Here is a 20626-nt window from a genome sequence, read left to right as displayed (position 1 = left end):
GCGGCAGTAATGTGGTACATTTTGCGCAAGAAAAACAAAAAAGCAGTAAAAATATTGATGGCATAGTAAACACGGCATAGAAACAATCAACATGGATTCAGCGAGACAAAATGAAAACTGGCTAAGGATTATTTATTAACAGTGTCCCACCCCTTAGAAATTTCTGCGTGCTGCATTTTATGCAATGCCACGTAAAGGCTTTTTCCATGTTTGACGTGTGAGCGCATCTCAGATATTATTTACCGAATTTAGCTTAATAAGATTAAATGGAAAATGGTGCGGCCGCATCGAGAGCTAGTTATGCTAAATTATGTATACTGTGGTACAGGCCGAAGAAGCATGCGTGATCCTACGTTTTTTCGAGTTGACAGTGTCTTGGCAGTAGTTTGTAGTTAGACTTTCTTTTCTCCAAGTAGTCGTGTATGAGTAGCTGCTTGAAAAGAACGGAAAGGGAAATAACATGAACATTTTTGAATCGACTTTGTGCGCTGCATTTGTAAAGAAACGGGTGGTTTTTCGAAATCAAGTTGTTTACTACTACTACTGTAATGAATGTCAACAATAGTACCGAGTCCTTTCATTTGTAAAATACGATGTTTATTGAGATTTGTATCAGTGATTGTGCCCTTGTATTAGGAATAGTTCGAATAGGTGAGACTAAAACAAGAAGTATAAATTTTAAGCTTTGTGTTTATAGGTAGCAAGAAGCAAATCTTATGGACTACGCCCCCCACATTTGAGAGCTTTGCACGTAGGTTATAAACATATTATTACGATATGATTGAGCGATGCTCAAGAGCCGCCGCGAGAACGACGAAGAAGTTGGTTGGTGCCCTTGGCACGAGCGAGGGTCAGCCTGGCTGCCTGGCTCCAGTGTAAATAGCGTGTAAATAGCATCTCTCGTCTGTGTCTTTCCACACGTAACATTTCTGGTGGAGGTCAGCGATCCCCGTCCTCACCACGGAACTCCGAAGTGGTCGGCACACCGAGCTTGTCACCATGCCTCCCGGTGACGAGCCCGCCTCCGCTGTGGCTTCCGCTTGTCCGACTGCTCCAATCGTCACGGTTGCCCCACATCGTGACCCAGGTGTGTTCTCTGGCCTGGAGGGACAGGATGTCGACGACTGGATCAAGCTCTATGAACATGCCAGCGCTAATAACAGGTGGGACCCAACGATTACGCTCGCCAATGTCATCTTTTATCTCGGCGGCACCCCGCGCGTGTAGCACCAAACACATGATGACGAAATAACCAGTTGGGACAGTGTCAAAGAAAAACTACGGGAACTGTTCGGCGACCCCATTGGGCGCAAGGCTGCCGCGAGAAAGGCTCTTCCGTCTCGTGTTCAGTCACCTACAGAGCCATATGTTTCCTACATCCTCGACGTCTTCGCTCTATGCCGTAAAGCTGACGATCATATGTCCGAAGCAGATAAAGTCGCACATGTGCTAAAAGGCATCGCCGACGACGCTTTCAATTTGCTTGTTTTCGGCAACGTGTCGACTATTGACGCCATTATAAAAGAATGCCGTCGCCTTGAACAGGCCAAGAGCCGCCGTATCTCACACCACACTGCGCGCCTACCCAACACTGCTGCTACGTCGACATGTGAGGGTCGACCACGCCAGACCACCGCCTGTGACAACGTAACCCGTGTTGTTCGCCGCGAACTCGAGGCCGCCTGTTTGCCAACCTTCTCCACGCCGCCTCCCGATCCGCCAACAACCACCATTGCGATGATTCAGGCTGTCGTAAGACAGGAATTTGAAAACATGGGTCTGTACACCGTGTGTGCCGCGTCTCGACCCAGCGTTCCCCAGTTATCTAGCGGCCCTCCTCGTCCCAGGCAGTGCTTTTCTGCCACATCTCGCCGCAACCCGTCCGAATGGCGTACACCTGATGACAGGCCTATCTGCTTCCACTGCTGTCGCATCGGCTACGTCGCCCGTCACTGCCGCAACCGATGGCCACCACCTCCTCGGACTTACGCCCCCACTTATTCCCGCACCTTTCGACATTCTGTACCCTATGCCATCCGCCGTGAACCTACTACCGCTGATGTCCCTGCTCCGAACCTTCGATACAGCCGCTCGCCCTCACCTCGGCGTCATCAGTCTTGTTCGCCCCAACCCCGCCGCTTTTCTTCGCCGCCTATCGCCTCCCGCACCCAGCCGGAAAACTAGGCACTGCAGCATCTGGAGGTGAAGCTGCGTTGTCGACCCTGCCCTCAAATCCTCTGCTCACGTTACCTACTAACCGGAACCTTCTTGACGTTGACGTTGAAGGCTATCCTGTCACGGCACTCATCAATACAGGAGCACATCTTTCTATTATGAGTGCTGCCTTCTGACGACGACTGAACAAGCTCCTCACCCCAGCGTCGGCACGCGTCGTCTGCGTTGCGGATGGCGGTGCTGTGCCTATCATCGGCATGTGTACGGCACGTGTCAGCATCGCCGGCCGCCACACTCCTGTCCTCTTCACCGTAATTGCTCATTGCCCTCACGTCCTTATTCTCAGCCTCGATTTCTCTCCGCCCATTCTGCCCTTATTGACTGCTCTTCCAGTACCCTTCGCCTCGAGTTGCCGATGCTCGCAGAACCTTCTGACGCACCCCACTGCCGCTTACGCTCCACCGGCTTTCTTCGCCTGCCGCCAAAGTCCATAGCCTACATTGAACTGTTGTCTTTCCCACCAGTTCCTGATGGCGAGTACCTCGTCACTCCTCTGCCCGACATCCCAATACAGTATGACGTCACCGTGCCTCACAGTATAGTTACTATTACTGCGAACCACACTCGCATGCCTGTCAGTAACTTTGGGTTGGCAAAGCAACTTCTACCGCAAGGTATTGCCTTGCCACCATTGATTGTCTCGGTGACCAATACGTTGCAGCGTTATCGACCGATGGTTCTCGCGACCTTAGCATGCCCATCGCGCCAGCCTCGGGCGTTGATCCCAACATAAAGAAAATGGTTGCGACGGACCTGTCCTCTACGCAGGCTGAAGACCTTTGCGAAGAATGATCGTCCTACCCCAATATTTTTGACTTCGATGATCGCCCTTTAGGCCAGACGCTCGCGGTCAAGCATCGCCTTCTTACTGGCGATGCTGTGTCTATTCACCGACGACCGTACCGAGTTTCTGTGTCGGAACGCCGAGTAATTCAGGATGAAGTGAACAAAATGCTTGATAAAAACATCATTGAGCCTTCATCGAGTCCCTGGGCGTCACCTGCAGTGTTGGTTAAGAAGAAGGACGGCGCGTGGCGCTTCTGTGTAGATTACCGTCACCTGAACAGCATTACAAAAATGGACGTCTACCCGCTCCCACGTATAGACGACGCCCTTGACTGCCTGCACGGTTCCAGATATTTCTCGTCTATTGATCTTCGTTCGGGATATTGGCAGATTGCTCTTGACGATATGGACAAAAAAAACCGCGTTCATCACACCTGATGGCCTATACCAATTTAAAGTAATGCCGTTTGGATTATGCAACGCCCGTGCCACCTTTGAGCGTATGATGGACTCCTTGCTCCAAGGTTTGAAATGGTCCACATGCCTCTTCTACCTCGACGACTTCATCGTCTTCTCGCCAACGTTCGACACTCACCTTGAGCGTCTCACAACTATACTTGATGTATTTCGAAAGGCAAAGCTGCAACTTAACTCATCCAAATGTCGTTTTTGCCACTGACAAATTACTCTTCTGGCCATCTAGTTGACGCTTCCGGAGTACAGCCTGATCCCGACAAAACTCGCGCTGTTCGAGAGCTTCCGGTTCCAAAGACAGCCGCAGACGTTCGAAGTTTTGTAGGGCTGTGCTCGTACTTTCGTCGTTTTGTTCCAGATTTTGCGACAATTGCTAGGCCCCTAACTAATCTTTTGAAGAAAGGCGTACAATTCTCGTGGGGTACTGCAGAAGCCGCCGCCTTCTCTCGTCTTGTCACTCTTCTAACCTCACCACCCATTCTCGCCCATTTCTACCCTGATGCCCCTACAGAATTACGTACAGATGCCAGCGGTCATGGCGTAGGTGCCGTCTTAGCCCAGCGTCAGCGTGGCAAGGATCGCATTATTGCTAATGCGAGCCGCCTCCTAGCACCATCGGAGCGCAACTATTCCATTACGGAACGAGAATGCCTTGCTGTTGTCTGGGCGGTTGCAAAGTTCCGTCCTTACCTTTACGGTCGTCCTTTTTCCGTAGTCACTGACCATCATGCTCTTTGCTGGGTCTCATCGCTAAAAGGTCCTACAGGCCGGCTTGGTCGATGGGCTTTGAGGCTACAGGAATTTTCATATACCGTGGTGTACAAGTCTGGCCGCCTGCACCAAGACGCTGACAGTTTGTCGCGTTACCCTGTTGACGACTCTGACTCCTCCAATATTGCCAGTGCTTCTTGCGTATTCTCTGTATCCCAGCTGCTTCATTTCGCCGACGAGCAACGCCGTGACGCCTACATCAGAACACTCATCGACCGTTTTGAACACTCTCCGGCCGATGCTACTCTACGCCTCTTCGTCCTCCGCGACGGTACTCTGTACCGTCGTAACCTTCATCCAGACGGCTCTGACTTTCTGCTTGTAGTACCCAAACACCTCCGCTCCACCGTTCACGACGTACCAACGGCACCACCAACGCACCACCAAGAGCTTCACGACGCACCAACGGCAGGACACCTCGGCGTATCTCGAACCTATGACCGTGTACGTCGCCGGTTTTTCTGGCCGGGCCTTACCCGTTCCGTACGACGTTACGTCGCCGCTTGTGAACTTTGCCAACGACGCAAGAAGCCTTCCCAGCTCCCCGCTGCGCACCTGCAGCCGCTCGACATCCCTGCCGAACCCTTTCATCGTGTCGGCTTGGACATTCTAGGCTCATTTCCGGAATCTATATCAGGAAACAATTGGGTTGCAGTAGCAGTAGACTGCGCGACCCGCTACGCCGTAACCCGTGCTCTTCCGACCAGTTGTGCAACCGATGTTGCGGACTTCCTGTTACATGATATCATATTGATGCATGGTGCTCCGCGTCAACAGACCGCGGCCGCACCTTTTTGGCCAAAGTCATTGACGACATCATGCGTGCCTGCTCAATACAGCATAAATTTACCACCTCCTACCACCCCCAAACGAACGGCCTCACTGAGCGTTTGAACCGCACCCTTACAGACATGCTATCCATCTACGTTTCAGACGACCACCGAGACTGGGACCTGGCTCTACCTTACATTACCTTTGCATATAACTCTTCCCGTCTGGACACGGCTGGCTTTTCCCCGTTTTACCTCTTGTATGGCCGCGAACCAACGCTACTATTGGACACTGTGCTTCCGTCCGCCACAGCTTCAACTAGCGATTATGCCCGTGATGCAATCGCCCATGCGGACCATGCTCGCCAACTTGCGCGCGCTCGTCTACAAGTGTCTCAAGACAAGCAGAAACAGCGCTACGACCTGCGTCACCGTGATGTCCATTTTGTGCCCGGCGCCCTCGTGTTGCTTTGGTCACCATCGCGTAAAGTCGGCCTTTGTGAAAAACTGCTTTCCTGTTACACAGGCCCATATCGCGTGATACGCAAAGTGACCGATGTGACCTATGAAATCGTTCTAGACACGCCCACGACGTCCTCCGCTTTGACAACCAGTGACATTGTCCACGTTGCCCGACTCAAGCCCTACAACTCTCCATGCACCTTGGATATTTAACAGCACCGTGACGGTGCTGTTGCCGCCGGGGGGTAATATTACGATATGATTGAGCGATGCTCAAGAGCCGCCGTGAGAACGAAGAAGAAGTTGGTTGGTGCCCTTGGCACGAGCGAGGGTCAGCCTGGCTACCTGGCTCCAGTGTAAATAGCATCTCTCGTCTGTGTCTTTCCACACGTAACAATATATATGTTAAGAAAGGCGTTAAATAAATGACACTCCTAAAGTTCTTGTATCAGCTTCCCAGGGACTGTTAGTGTTAAAAATAAATAAATTATTAGGGTAATGCGTTGGCATGTTTTTGGTTCGAAACTTAACTCACTCCCAATTAGTGCCAAGAAAACCGAAGCTGTTATCAGTTTTCAGGTCGTGAAGTTTGTTAAAGATGTCGCTACTTAATCGGGTGATCGTGTTAGCAGCGGCTGCACTCAGACCTAGGCTGGTATCATCAGCGCAAAAAAAAAATAGCATCGGAGCTGATCTGCACATTATTGCAAATAAGTGACAAAATGATCAAACTACCGATATGCTGCTTTGTGGTACCCGTGCACGAACGGATAGACGGTTAACATTCATGTAGCTTATTAGCATGCACTTTAAATAGTGAGTTTGACTGCTTTCTATTCGGTTAAGCACGGTGGCATGTATGTCATTACTGTAAATTTTTATTGCAGGACGAAGTGGTTAAGCCTATCCATGTCTCACAAGTGTATGATAATTTCAAATGTTATCAGATTATATTCAAATTTTACCAAGGCGGTTTTTTTTTCAAGTGCCGCAAGCATTCTGGAGCGGACGGGCGAAAACTCGAAAAACGCAATGGATAACTTTGAGTAGTTCTCGCAAAATTCAGTCATTCTTGAAGTGATTATTTTTTATTCCTTTAAAAAACATTCGACAAAGCTATTTTAACCGGTGACATGTAAAAAAGCGTTTATTACCATTTTCGATATTACTGGACATTTAGCAATTCGCGCCATCGCGAAAGTTGGTGCAGGTGAATCTTTACGCTCTGCGCTTCTTTAGACTGATTGCGGTGAGCGAATGCTCTGACTTGTCGTGTGCGTGTCATGCGATGAAGCAATAGACGATTGCGTTGACTCCTTTTTATTTTATCTTTTAGTAAAAGCAGATTGCACATACCACCTCCGTACTGCCTCATCTATCATGAGGGTGATAATGCACGATTACTTGATAGACAAAATCAGTTGGAATCTCGTTAAAAATCACTGTCCGTGCTCAACCCTGCCTCTCGCAACCATCGGTTTTTGTGAACGTTCAAAAGACTAATATTCCCCGGAGGTGAATAAAAAGGGAGAGCGGTCAGATAAATAAATATACGAAGGTTTGCCCAATAAGCCAGTTAGTTATTTCAGTTTTAATGGCGCAAAAGCGCCTAAGGCCAGGCTGCTTTAGCCACAAGACATTCTTACGAATAAAGAATGAGTTTAATTATAGAGAAAATGGCAACGAAAACATGCGTCGGTCCGAACAGGCCATCACTCTGAAAACCTAGCGCCGCTTCTGATTTCTCTTTGACACTCCTCCAGTGCGCCGTCACATTTTACTATGGGGCAGACGAAGCTCACCGAGCCAACCAGAGTGCGCGTTGATGGATACGATTTCAATCGTGCGACGTGCGCAACTTGCCTCCAGTGTGAACGGTGGTTATCAGCCGTCACTTTAGCCACGACATGGGTAACTTCACTAAAGCATTTGAGAATGACGAACGGGCCCGAATACTTGGAGAGAAGCTTTTGGCAAAGTCGCATTTTCCGAACCAGTGTCCACAGGCCACACGATGTCACCAAGGGGGAATCTGACGGGCAGATGTTGTGCGTCGTAGCGAGCCTTAGCATGAGCACGCGACGATAGGGTTTCTCTAATTAATTCTAACGTATTATTCCATCAATATGCGTACTCGAAAACATCCAAAATGGGGAAAAATAAGTTGTATACACTTATTCCTTTTTTGTAACTGTTCAAAGTCTTATTTTGCCCCTGCTGTTAGTGTTATTTATACCTACTTGCTATCCTCAAAAGTGTACAAACAATCTGTAATGTGATTTCCTATCGGAAAAGTCCTAGATTATATATAAATAATATTGCCTTTGTATAAAGTGCTTGAACAGAAATATAAATTTAATTTCCCAAATGCAGCAAATATTGCTATCTAAAAATACCCAAGTACCATACAGGTACTCTGAAATACGCAAGAGACTACAAAATAAAATAGAAAGCGGTACAAAAATAACAGACTTACAATTCTTTGCTGACGCTTCACAGATCAAGACAGTCACAATCACCAGATGATGCACAAACCACATTCTTTTGTCGATACCTTTAGCCGTTGATAGAAAATTTACCTATTATTATTTGTTATCGCAGAATCTGCAAAATATATACAACAAAAAGAACTATTCCATTAACATCGAATGCATAATAATACATGTCTAAAACTTCAAGCGTGATTTCTCATCATATGGATGGCATGCAACACGAGACTTCTCAGTGGACAATGACATTAGCAGAATACCTGCTGTTTTTACTAAAACTAGCTGTCTCCTCCCAAATTTGGGCGTTGTTATGACACAAGAAAGTATGCTAGATGAAACCGGGAGTGCACTCTGACTTCTTCGCAAAACTGGTTAGTAGGACCGGAGTCACGTCCAGCAAAAGTGATATCCGCAGCAGACAGAATGGCTAGCGCAGTGGATGTTGAAACCACGCATTACTGTAAGCACCTATATATACTCGCGGCGGTGTGTTAGCGGTTATGGTGTTTCGCCGCTAAGCACGAGGTCACGGGATGAAATGGTAGCTGCGGCGGCTGCATTTCGATGGAGGAAAAATTCAAAAAACGACCGTTTCCCATTCAATGGGGGTATGTTAAAGATTTCCTGGTGCTCAACATTATTCCGGAGTACCCCACTAGGGCAAGACTCGTAATCAAATCGTGGTTTTGGCTCAGAACATCCCAGAATAAAATTCAATTAGCAACTATGTATGGCCTATACTTGAAAGGATACAGCGCAATGATTGCACGATTGCGGGGCTTTCTCAAGGCGCTGGAATACAGTGTACAAGAAAGGGGGTGTGGTCTAATGGGCGCCGCGGAGAGTCCCGAGATTGATACGAAAACCGCTGAAATTGCCGCGGTGATAAGCTATTCGAACATATTCCATTTGATTAAAAGTAATGCCGTTGCCGGGGTCTCCGGATTAGTTTCAACCACCAGGTGAAATTGAACGTGCCCTTACTGCACAGGAGTAGAGCGATATTGTATTTCGCCCTCATTAAGGTGCGGCCGTAGCAGCCGCGATTTGATCTCGTCCTCTTCGTTGATGGCCGTGCTGCAGCACGGCATCCAAGAACAAGTCGCTGAGTGGATTCCCACTGCCTTTCACAACACTCATGTTGCTGCACAAACCAACTATGAGTAGGTCGCCACGAAGCCCACAATGCCGAATGAAGCCAGGTTTCATGCACCAACACGCAGGCCACTGTCACCCGCCTGGTTAGTGCCACCGTATCCCCGCCTTCATTGTCAATGGTGCACGCCAAAGAACCGGCCGATTTGTTACTCCTGCGTAATTGTTGGCCACGTGGCGCGTTTCTGTAGGCGCTGTGTGCTCACTTCGGGCGAAGAACTTTCAACTACTCGCCAAGAGAATTTCAACGCTGTACATCAGTGGATTTGCTTTCGGGTTATCAGAACGCTTCGGAAGAGTCTACTTTTGCCCGTCTTCGACCTCATTCCCCTCCCCACCACTCAGTTTCGCCCATGAGTTGTCGGCCTACCGCTCGTCCACCACAAAACTAGTCAGCGCAGTGCGGGAGGGATGAACTGCGTTTCCTGCGAAATATTCAAAGCCTCGCAATTTCCCCTCTTTACGTGATTGATATGGTCGCGGAAAGCGTACACAAACTAGCACGCGTAAAGACAGGAGGCTCTTTTTTGGTAATGCAGACGCACCACTGCCGCAGACTTCGGAAGGTGATGACGTCGCTTTAAGGTCTTTCGCAATACACAACTAGCATGCAACACATTCAGTCGTTAGCAGAATGCATAGCACGAGTTATCATTCAAGATGACCTTTATGTTACTGTCTTTTTGTTCCGCTTTTTCTCACGACTTCATATCGGGATGGAATTTTCTTTCAATCCGTCATTTACGATGTACGATGTACAGTAGTTCGATGTAGGTAAGCGCGCTTGTGCAACGTACGTCGACTCTCCTGCGGGGAGTTTGGCGCCCGCGAGAAAGGCAAAGTATGTTCAGTTTGAAATTTAGCTCTTCCGCTCCGCGTAGCGATGCAATACATACTTAGCAGACAGGATTGTTGGAGCGCCTTGTAGGCACGGTGCTTGTCAGCTCATTATGGTCAGACCTGGTGAGGGCCCATATGAAGAAGAATATTTTTTTCTCTGAAGGAAAACTATATGGACCGTGTTCTTTCCAAACATGACGTACTGCCTGATCGCGCTAAGCTGCGAACCGTAGCCAATTTTCCTAATTCAACGACACTCAAGGCATTCTGTAACTTCATTGGCCCTTGCTCCTATTTCGCCTTTTTGTGTGAAATTTCGCTGCCATCATTACGCCCCTGAAAGAGCTTATTACCGGCACCATTGACTTTTCCAACTGGTCAGAACAGTCTGAATCCGCACATAACATCTTACGTCGTCTACGTAAGGTACTTCGCAACCAATTTTTCGTCACTTCGATCACAATGCCCCTACGCAAACTCACGCTGACGCCAATGGCGTCGGTATGAGTACAGTGTTAGCGCAAGGACTACATGGCTTTGGCGAGGACGTCGTAGCCTACGCCAGTCGAGCTCTCACCAAACTTGAAGTGACGTAGTACTCTGGTACCAAAAACAAATGGCTTGCCATTGTGTGGTCTCTTGCTAAATTTCGGCCTTTCCTTTATTAACCTTTTGACGTGGTCACAGACTACCATGTGGTTTGCTGGTTCTTGACCCTCAAAATCTCGCCAAGCCGCCTCGTTGGATGGGCCCTACGTCCACAGACATCGGCGATAAGAGTTGTCAATCGCTGCGGGGGAAAACATCCTGACGCCGACGCTTTATTCCGTCCGCCGTACCCACATAACGTCGACAGCGTTTCGCATCTGACACCGTAGGGGCCTCTCTTATCTTTCCTCATCACCGATTTCGCTGCAGAATACCAAAAGTACGCATGGATAAGCTACTCATGTGAGCCCTGTATATAATTTCTTGGGCACTCCGCCGTCAGGCACCACATTTTGCACTTCGAGATGAACTTATCTACCGCCGAAATTACCATTGCAATTACCGCAAGTGGCTTCAAGGGGTCCCGTGCCAGCTCCGTATCGATATATGCACTTCGCTTGGATTTGACTGATTATAAGGCGCTTTACTCCGCGCACACACTTTGTTCCTTATATGCCGCTTTCCTCTTTCCGTTCCTCCTTTCCTTTCCCCCAGTGTAGGGTAGCAAACCGGACTCTCGTCTTCCTGAACTCCCTGCATTTCCTCTCTTTGGTATATCTCTTTCAGTCTGTTCTCACCGACCAGCAGTGTGGCCATGCTAATATGTCCGAGACCTAAACGCGCCTTCGACTTTGATATTACCAGTGGTGCATATAGAATTAGTTGACAAAATGCGTCCGCTCATGTCCTGATTGCCCCCGCCTCAAACTGGCTCCTCCTCCAGCCACTCCGTTGCAGCCACTTCCATGCAGAGACCGCCCCTTTGACCGTGTCGGGATTCATTTATGTGTCCTCTACCACGCATGGTTGTTGGCAACTGTCGGGTTATTGTCGTGGTAGATCATCTGACGTGACATGCGGAAGCTGCTGTGGCACAGCGCACGACGTCGCTTCTTTCATCCCATATAAACTCGTTCTGCGCCACACCTCTTGTCTCTGCTTCATCAATCTGCTTCATCTGCATCATCTGCTTCAGCAATGCCACATTACGATTCACAGCACCACCGTCTATTACCTCCAGACAGACGGTCTGACGGAATGATTGAACCATACTCTCCGCGACATGCTGTCATTTTATGTCATTTTGTGTTGTTACAACTGGGTGCGGCCTTGTTCTGACGTTCGTAAGGGAGGCCTACAACACCGACAAATAAGCGACAACCCGACTCTCTCCCTTTTTTTTCATTTCTACGGCAGTGAACCTTCCTGAGTGTAGAGTGCACCCCGGTTTCCACCGCTGCAAAGTTTGCCGAGGAATGTCGGCAGCTCACCCGCACGCTGATTACCGAAGTCTAATGCCGCCAAAACCTTCTACGTGACGACAGCCAACCTGCTCCGGCCTGCCCGCCTGAATGCCTCCTATGGCTGTGGGTTCCACCTACGAGTGTTGGCCTCTCTTCTAAACTACTTCCGAAATTAGATGGAACTTAACGCGTCATTGCCCAAGCCTAGGCGGTCAACTACATCGCCGCGCCACTGACGTCCCCATATGACCACCGTCGCCGGAGACGTAAAATTAGCCATGTAGCCAGGCTCAAGCTCAAGCTTTAGTGAAGCAGTTATTTTTATTGCATATAATTAACGGTGACTCGTACATATGTGTTTACGTTCACCCTGCGCAACGTACTTGTAACACTTGTAATGCTTGTAATACTTGTAATACAAGTAATACTGCGCAATTACTTGTAATACTTATGTTTAGCAAGCATAAGGTGACAACTTAATACTCATGCAGTGTTTATGCCTGGGCCGAAGAGCCAGCCAAGGGTAACACTTTAAAACGCGGATTCGACATTTGACAACGAAGAAATGGCGACGATGGAGGAAAGACGACGGTATGACGATGACGACATGATGACTAGAGCATGACGACAATATCGTATGGTGGTGACAGCGTGACGACGGCATCCCCATAATCAGATAAAAAGGCTGGAATGGCCACGTGCGCGTGACGACGGCGGCATGACAAAAATGCGATGAAGAAGGTGGAATGACAGCGTAATGACGATAGGGAGACCACAATCGCACGACGATGAAGCTATGGCCACAACGACATCAGTAGTGGTGTATGAAGACAACCCAGTATAGCGAAAGACATGAAGCCATGAATTTTGCTCCCGAATAGCCGTGTATAGGATGTCAGAATTACAGCTCACAATTTCATTTTGAGGCGTTTTCTACAGCTAAGGAGCAAGAAAATGTTTAACATTTTGCTTGCCACTTTAGTCGAGTCGTACAAAATGTGACGTGCAGAAAAATATTTACTTGGGTTCATGAATATCCATTAAGATTTTTCGGAATATACAAGGAGGAGAAAATTGTCCGTAGGGTTAAATGTTATTCGAATGTGTGGCATAATGGATAGTGCGGGAAATTGCGCTAAATAATAAGTACCGAAAGCATGTATTACCTAACGTAAGTACAACGTAAATATTCTGCCATAAATATGCGGAAAACTTCCTTACCTGAGAATACTCCATGTTCCTGTTTAGTCAAGAACCACCAAGGTCCCTTAGGAACTGTTTCAAACCCTGTACAGTCTCTGGAAGCCATATATATATATATTATTATTAATTGTTTCTTGCACATTGTTTAAGTGCGAAGGAAGCAAGTCGGGCTAAGTGTGGCTTCATGCGGCAACTCCATATGGGTATCTCGAAAGTGCGCGACGCGAGTAAATCTTTATCAATTTTGTTGCTTAAACACGCCGGAGATGAGATGACCTTCATTTTATGGTTGCTGCCATACGGGCTTTTGCCATTACAAGTGAGATATACTTATGTAGCCTGCCGTTAAGATCTCATTTGGTATACAGTGAAGCATAATTTAATTTATCCTTAACTGCATTCGTTCTTCCCATCTTCATACTTCCCTACGCATGTCATCTTTAATTACGCCGCATTCCCACTGATACAGCTAAAGCATTGTGCATCAAAAGCTCCACACGTATTGACGTACATCACCTTATTAAATAGCAGCTTTCTACAATTTGTTGCCACAAAGGTGAAGCAACGGTGCACATCGGAAAATGTCAATGCTTTTAGTGGAAACGTCAGCTGTGAGCTGTGCAAAATAATGTTCGTTATGTGGGGGGATCACATCCTAATATTCCATCAGGTTCTGATTATCTCGGATGTTTTCTTAGCTATGGCCTTTCTTCTTCAATTACTGCTCCAACTAGATGTGACAAGGCAGAATCTAATACTTTAATTGATCACATAATAACCAACTTTACTGCAGATCATGCAGCAGGAGTCATCGAGCACACTGTAATCGACCACTACCATATTTTGCTGACTTTAAGGACAAAAAAAATCTAAATCGACTGAAAAGAAAGAGAAAGTCCATTTTGTCTCTCAAAAAATTATCTCTATGATACAGGAAAATTTCCCTACCGCCGTACTAAGTGAATCTTGCGTTGAAGAGGGTTATCAGTTGTTTTTGGCTTAAGTTACGCGCTGTATTCTTAAATGCACTGTTACATTTATCATACCTCGTTTGTTTTAGTTCCCCCAAAAAGCCATAGGTCACGAGAGCGCTACTTTGATGTATCTTGAACAAAAATCGGCTCCACAAAAGGGTAAATTGTGAGTCATTTTACTGTGAACTTAAATCTAGATTCAAGAAATATTCTAACATACTTTCAGCCTCAATTAAATGTGCCAAACAGGAACATTCAGAACACACTTTTGAATAATGGTGATAATACAAGGCAAAACTGCCAGGTCATCAACGAATTCTTAGATAATAAATGTTGTCAGCATTTAACAAAAAAACTAAGACAGAAACATACTTCCATACAGCTTATATCGCGAATGCCTTCAGTGAGTATTTTATCAGTACTTCCGATTCCCAAATAAATCTCCCATAACCGACATTGCCTCGTCGTCTTCATTCTTTCTACTTGTGACCTACGAGTGCAAAGGAAGATCTACATGTTAAATCTTCTCTTAGGACTACTGGACCTGGCCTAGGCTCTGTTCACCCGTGTCGTATCAAGTTAGTTTCTAATGAACTGTCTCCTATCATAGCAAATATTATTTACAGATGTTTAAAGCAGGCATATTACCCAATTCTCTGATAGTTGGTAAAACAACACCTTTTTCAAAAAAGGCAATCGTAAACTCCCGAGAACTACACGCCTATTTGTATTCTTTCATTCTTGAGCAAAATACTTGAACCACTAGTTCACACACGTTTATGATCCGACCCTACCCTAACGGAAGTCAAAACGCAAGGCGCTCAACCCGGAACCTGTTAGCGACACGGAGGAAGAAGAGGGCGACATAATCGAGATCAGTGAGACCTCGTCCGCCGCCTCGGCTGCCCCCGTCAAAAACGAGGGTTAATTGGAAATGTCCCTGAGTACGGTTATGGAAATGCTCTGTGCCATAGAGTTGAGAGTAACGCTACTAGAAAGACCTAGGGCTCAGCCAAAAGTAGACAAGATAATTTGAAACGCTCCCGACCGGATCAAATCCCTACGAGGGCGCCCAATAGTTCTGAAAATTTCACAGTAAACAAGATGGCGATCTCAAATAACAATACCATTAAAACTTGGCAGTGGAACTGCGGTGGCTTCCAGAGGCGCAAGGCTCCATTAGGTCGGCTCGCCAGATCGGTGACAGACAAGCCACAAGTCATCTTACAGCAGGAGTTGCTCGCGGAGAAGGAGACCACTCTATAGGTGTATCGCGCGGTAGCGTACAAAAGCGAAACGGGGAGAAGCATCGCCGCCTTAGTTAAAAAGAATATCTTTGTAGAACACACCGTTCCGAAATATCGGATCGGACTAGAAGCGCAAATGATCGAGCTCGAGCCCAGTATATCGAGCAACGCGAATGTCGACCAACGTGAACGCCAACTCTTAGCCTGCAGATAGAAACAGAGACTTTATTACACTATTCCATTCCGCACTCAGGGCAGCCAGAAACGCGTCCCTCTTAAGTGCGGGGGACTTCAACGCACTGAACACGGAATGGGGATACGGCTTTACCAGCAAGAAGAGCACAAACTTAGCCGAATTTGCAGCCGATTTTATCCTCCCGCTTGTTACGGATCCTAGGTTTCCCGCTAGAAGGGCTAATTCGGTCAGTCGAGACATAACGCCAGACCTCACATTCTTCCGAAATATCGAGGGCACGAGGGACAATCTCCAGGAAGACTTGGGTAGTTACCATCACGTTCTCGAAATCATCTTGCAGGGCAAACCCAAACCTAAAGTCAAATACGAATAGGTCGATTGGGATCTTTTTCCGGAAAATACGACTACTAACGACGTCCTCAACCGAATCCTTCAAAAATCTAATTGCTAATCTTAAACGGGCCGTCAAAAGCTCGACCAAAAAAATCAGCACGCAACTTAATGTCCCCAAAAGGGACACGCGGTTGGCGGATCTCCTAAAGGCGAAACACGCTCTTGGGGAGAGGTGGAAAATGGAGAAATTAAATCGCTGACTACGAGCACAATTAACCTCAGGAAACAAGCAAATAGAGTGGTATTGCAGACAACTGGCCCTGCAACAGTGAGACGAGACACGTAACGAAACAGACGGTCGCATGAGAAGAGGTAGTAAGTGCAATCTCCTCAAGAGCTTTCTCAAGGACAATCGGTCCAGGAATGCTTTAAATCTCGCCGTCAATAGGCTCGTAAATAAGCAGGTCACCTCGGGCTTAACAAATAAAGTAATTGTCAACGACCTGACGCTAACTTACCTACCCGTCCAGGAAGGAGATTCGCAAGGCATAAACGCGAGAGCAGGTTACACGGGGCTATACAGGCCAGAATTAGACAAATATTTCACAGTTTAAGAAACCAGACACGTAATCTTCAACATAAATGGAAGACCGGCCCTGAGGCCAGACAGGGTGACCAACAAGCGCCTCCGAAACCTGGACGACAAGGCCATCGATATCCTAACGGCGGAGATAAAGGAGGTGTGGAGCTCGGGGCAGGTGTCGTCGGAATGGCGCACCGCCAAGGTGGTGCTCATCCCCAAACCGGGGAAACCTGCGCACATAAATAAGGTGCCTCCAATCTCTCTAACTTTGTGCACTTGCAAAGGCGGCGAACATGCAGTGCACAATTGAACCATCGAACACATATAAAACCATGAAGAATTCAGGCATAATCTATTAGGATTTAGAAAGGGACTCTCTGCACAGGAAGCATTGCCCATCCAGAAAAGATCCATGTTCGAGAACGAGACGTGGGACGTACGAGGTATCATTGCACTCGACATCGCTAAGGGTTTTGATAAGGTGCCTCACAAAAACACCTTGAACGAAATTTCCTATCTCAATCTAGGACAGAAATTCTTTAACTTCACTCTCTTCATATCGGAAAGGAAAGCGTTCCTTCGACTGGGCACGATCTCGGGAGGACCTTACGCACAGGGAAACTACGGAACCCCTCCGGGCTCGGTCCTATCTCAGCTACTATTTATTATCGCCATGCATAAACTCCCCGAAAGGTTGGCCGAACTCCCAAAAGTAAGCCACGCACTCTATGAAAACGATATCACGATCTGGTCCCCGGGGGAATCTCCAGCCGACCTAGAGCAATCTCTCCACGCGGCCACAGATGTAACGGAGGAATTTCTTACATGCATGGGTCTCAAGCTTTCACTGACCAAATTCTACCTCCTCCTCTACAGACAGTAAGGGCATGGCGTTAGGAACCTCGAGCCTGTGGAAATGTTTCCAGTCGAAATTACGACTTGAGAAGACACCCCATTCCGAGGGTGAACACCATCAAAACTTTAGGACTTTTAATCAACGCCAAAGGCTGTAGTGCAGAAGCTCTAAACAAGCTAGGTGCATAGGCGAAAAATATACTAAGACTCATCACTAGAATCACAAGCAAAAAGAGGATTCAAAGAGGACAACCTACTTAGGGTCTTCCACTCTCTTTCATCACTCATATTGCTTGCATGGCCTGTACCTCAAATGGAGCGAAATCAAAAGGACCAAACTCGACACGCTCATCAGATCCGGCGTCAGATGATACTATGTATTCCACAGTCCGCTAGCACTGTAAAACTACTTCCACTCGGAATTCCCAATACCACAGGCGAAATACTCGAGGCAAAGTTTATTGCAAAGATCCCCAGGCTTTCGTCAACAAAGCCGGGAATTAAGACTGTTGGTGGAGCTGGTATACACCCTATGCAGGCACCGCACGAGAGGTACCCCCTTCCCTAATTTCACCCGGGAAGGTATAAAGGTTGAGCCCGTACCGAGGAGCATCCACCCAATATATAACGAAGTTTGCAGAAGAGCGCTGGCTAGAACCATCCTTTAACGAATCGATCCTTACGGGGCAGATGCATCCGTCGTCGATGCCACGAAATATGATAGCGAAGGGAGGTTCGAACTATCGGTCATTGATGCGCACGGCAAACTTATCAGCGCCACACTAAACACGCGAACGAGGCAGAGGAAACCGCGATAGCCTTGGCTTTTCAAGCCGCAAAAGTCCCGATGACCACTTTCGCCGACTCGCGCACGGTGGTCAGGGCTTTCTCGTCCGCTCCAGTTTCTAAATACGCAGCCAGCATCGTAAACAGATCATACCGTATTACTACGGGCGAAGAAACTGGAGATTGTACCATAGCGTGGTTCCCGGCCCACGTGAGAGATATGACTAACCAAGCGGGTTGCAACCCTAACGAGCGGGCCATTTGCCTGGCGCGTGAATTCACGAACCGCATCCGAGGTAACAGTCCGACTCTCCCACAAGATGGCACCTTCAAAAATCCCCTTACCACCTATCATTAAATTACGTCGCATTAAAGACACAATAGGAGAAATTCCCTCCCCCCAGCCCGAAACTGAGCAGGGCTCAGGCCAGTAACTTCAGGCTTTTACAGACCTGATCCTAACTCTACCCCTGAGCGCTTAGTTGTATTGACCCCAACTTCCCGCAGTCATGCTCCAAATGCACTCACGCATGTTGCTCCTTCGACCACATACTGTGGCTGTGCCCGTACAACGCGGGTTTTGACCTTCAATCCAAGTCCTAGCGGGGCGCCTTGCTGAATATCTCGGATTTCACGAACCAACTACAGGCCCTACAGATGGCCCGCGACGTCGCGGAGAGTCACCAGCTTCCTGTCCCGTCCTGGGCCGAGTCACCAATGTGATTGGGGAGCCTTCGGTTCTCCCCAATGACGTTGCTCAGGACACTCCAATAACGCTCCTGTCACTATCACTGCTTGTGTAAAATGTGTCACACTTACAGCAAATACGCGTGTATGGTCGACAGAGCGTCAAAATAGCGAAATTCAAGGGGGCTAACAGGTGAACACCTGGTCCGCTGCCCTGTGGCAAAAGAGAGGCAAGCAATAATAAAAGATGAAGTAAGATGTATAATTAAGAATGTATTGAAGTGTTCCGCTGTTTCACTTTGCGTCTTTGTTCGTATTCAACAAATTTCCATTATACTGTAAGTCGGAGAAAAGCATGCATATCCGTATCCTAAATCACTCTAAGATTCTCGACAGTACCACACCAAAACATTTTGTCTCATAACACTGCACACACATCACGAAAAGTGTTGTACTTACTCGGATCTACGCGAGCAGCAGTGATTGTTCTTGGAATGTCCGTTCACAAATGTAAGAAGAATAATGCACACCCGACCCACATATTGTAATCTGTGTGCAGCGAAGCACTCGTGAAGTAGCTAACCAAATGCTGTAAATTTTCCCATTTAATTCCACAAAGGAAACCGGCGTGCGCTCATGTGGTCCGGGGCACCCGTGCTGTGCAATGTGACACACTTGGCGATCATATCGAAGAACTATCTGGCGTTGGCACTGTAACAGCGCGTGTGCTAATGTGGCCTAGTTCCTAGAGCATCGGGGTGCTGAACTAGAGAGTGACGATCGATCGCATCGTCCGTCACCTAATGAAATTTCAAAGCAAATCTTTCTCCGGGAATCGTCCTGCACATACCTGACCTTGGCTCCTGAGGGATGAGGTATTGCGAATCGCTCATACGTAAAAAACTAGAATAACGTGCCTGATTGGTGGATTAACACTCGGTCCCCCGTCCCATCGTAGCCTGATGCTCCAACACATTACGCTTCTCTAACCATAGCGCCTCCTAGCCATTAGTATAACCAGCTGTTTGATGTAATAGCCGCGTGTCCATGGCTCAAGAAAAGGCATGGTTAGTAAAGAGAGTATATTCCGTCCATGTTTATTCAAACAATTAGGTACTACGCACTCCCAATCGAGAAGCGTAGTTTTCGTCAGCCCGCAACGCAAAAATCTCTTGCTCTTACTGTTTGCTACAAGGAATGTTTCTTTATAGCCAAAAATGGTCTCAGAATAAACAGCATGATTAGGTAATGTTCTAGTATTATGGCGTAGATTTCTCAGTCGCCCAGAAAATCTACTTCGTGCGACAGAGAAAATTGGTGCGATCGTGAACGCACCCTTGTGTCGCCGACGCAGACGCCGGAGTACGCCCTCCTGTAGAGGACGTTCCTAGGACACGGTATGAAGCATGGACGCAGTTGCAAGCGCTGAATGGGAGATGAACGCTTGGTAGACCCACTTGAATATAGAGGATGACACTTGCTGACGTTATGCGCAACTCAGGGAGTCATTATTAGGGGAGCCCTACTCAAAACCATTCAGAAACCGCATCTGCGTGATGACTAGGATATCATAGCGTAGCCCTTTACAAAGCTATGGTGGACAGGTGTATATTGACGTCAAGCCAGTGTCGCCAAGACGTGGCTACGCAGTATCCATATGAAGAAGTAGCTCTGAAAGTCACACTGTAGCAATAGGCTATGCAAAAATACATTATGCTGAAGAATAACTATCAGAAGCTTTCCGGAACATGCGTGTAAGTACGCATATGGTGCAAATTTAAAGGATTAGTCAAATGCAATAGCGACCAAGAATATTCTTAGGGAAGTA

At 47.5% G+C, this 20626-nt stretch overlaps 1 protein-coding gene across 1 annotated transcript in view; it reads right to left on the bottom strand.

Moving 5' to 3' along the window:
* Positions 1-13318, bottom strand: part of LOC142564731 (uncharacterized) — a 78199-nt gene extending 64881 nt beyond the window's left edge. The window contains exons 1-2 of the mRNA XM_075675872.1: positions 13156-13318; positions 7975-8102 (exon numbers count right to left, since the gene is read on the bottom strand). Coding sequence (XP_075531987.1) covers positions 7975-8038 — 64 coding nt within the window. The 5' untranslated portion in view covers positions 8039-8102; positions 13156-13318. The remainder of the gene's footprint in view (positions 1-7974; positions 8103-13155) is intronic.
* Between the last annotated feature and the right edge of the window lie 7308 nt (positions 13319-20626).

This window comes from Dermacentor variabilis, chromosome 11, assembly GCF_050947875.1.
Source record: "Dermacentor variabilis isolate Ectoservices chromosome 11, ASM5094787v1, whole genome shotgun sequence".
Classification (NCBI taxonomy): Eukaryota; Metazoa; Arthropoda; class Arachnida; order Ixodida; family Ixodidae; genus Dermacentor; species Dermacentor variabilis.
Note: the sequence above shows the minus strand (reverse complement) of the source record. Positions and strands in the feature narration are given on the sequence as shown.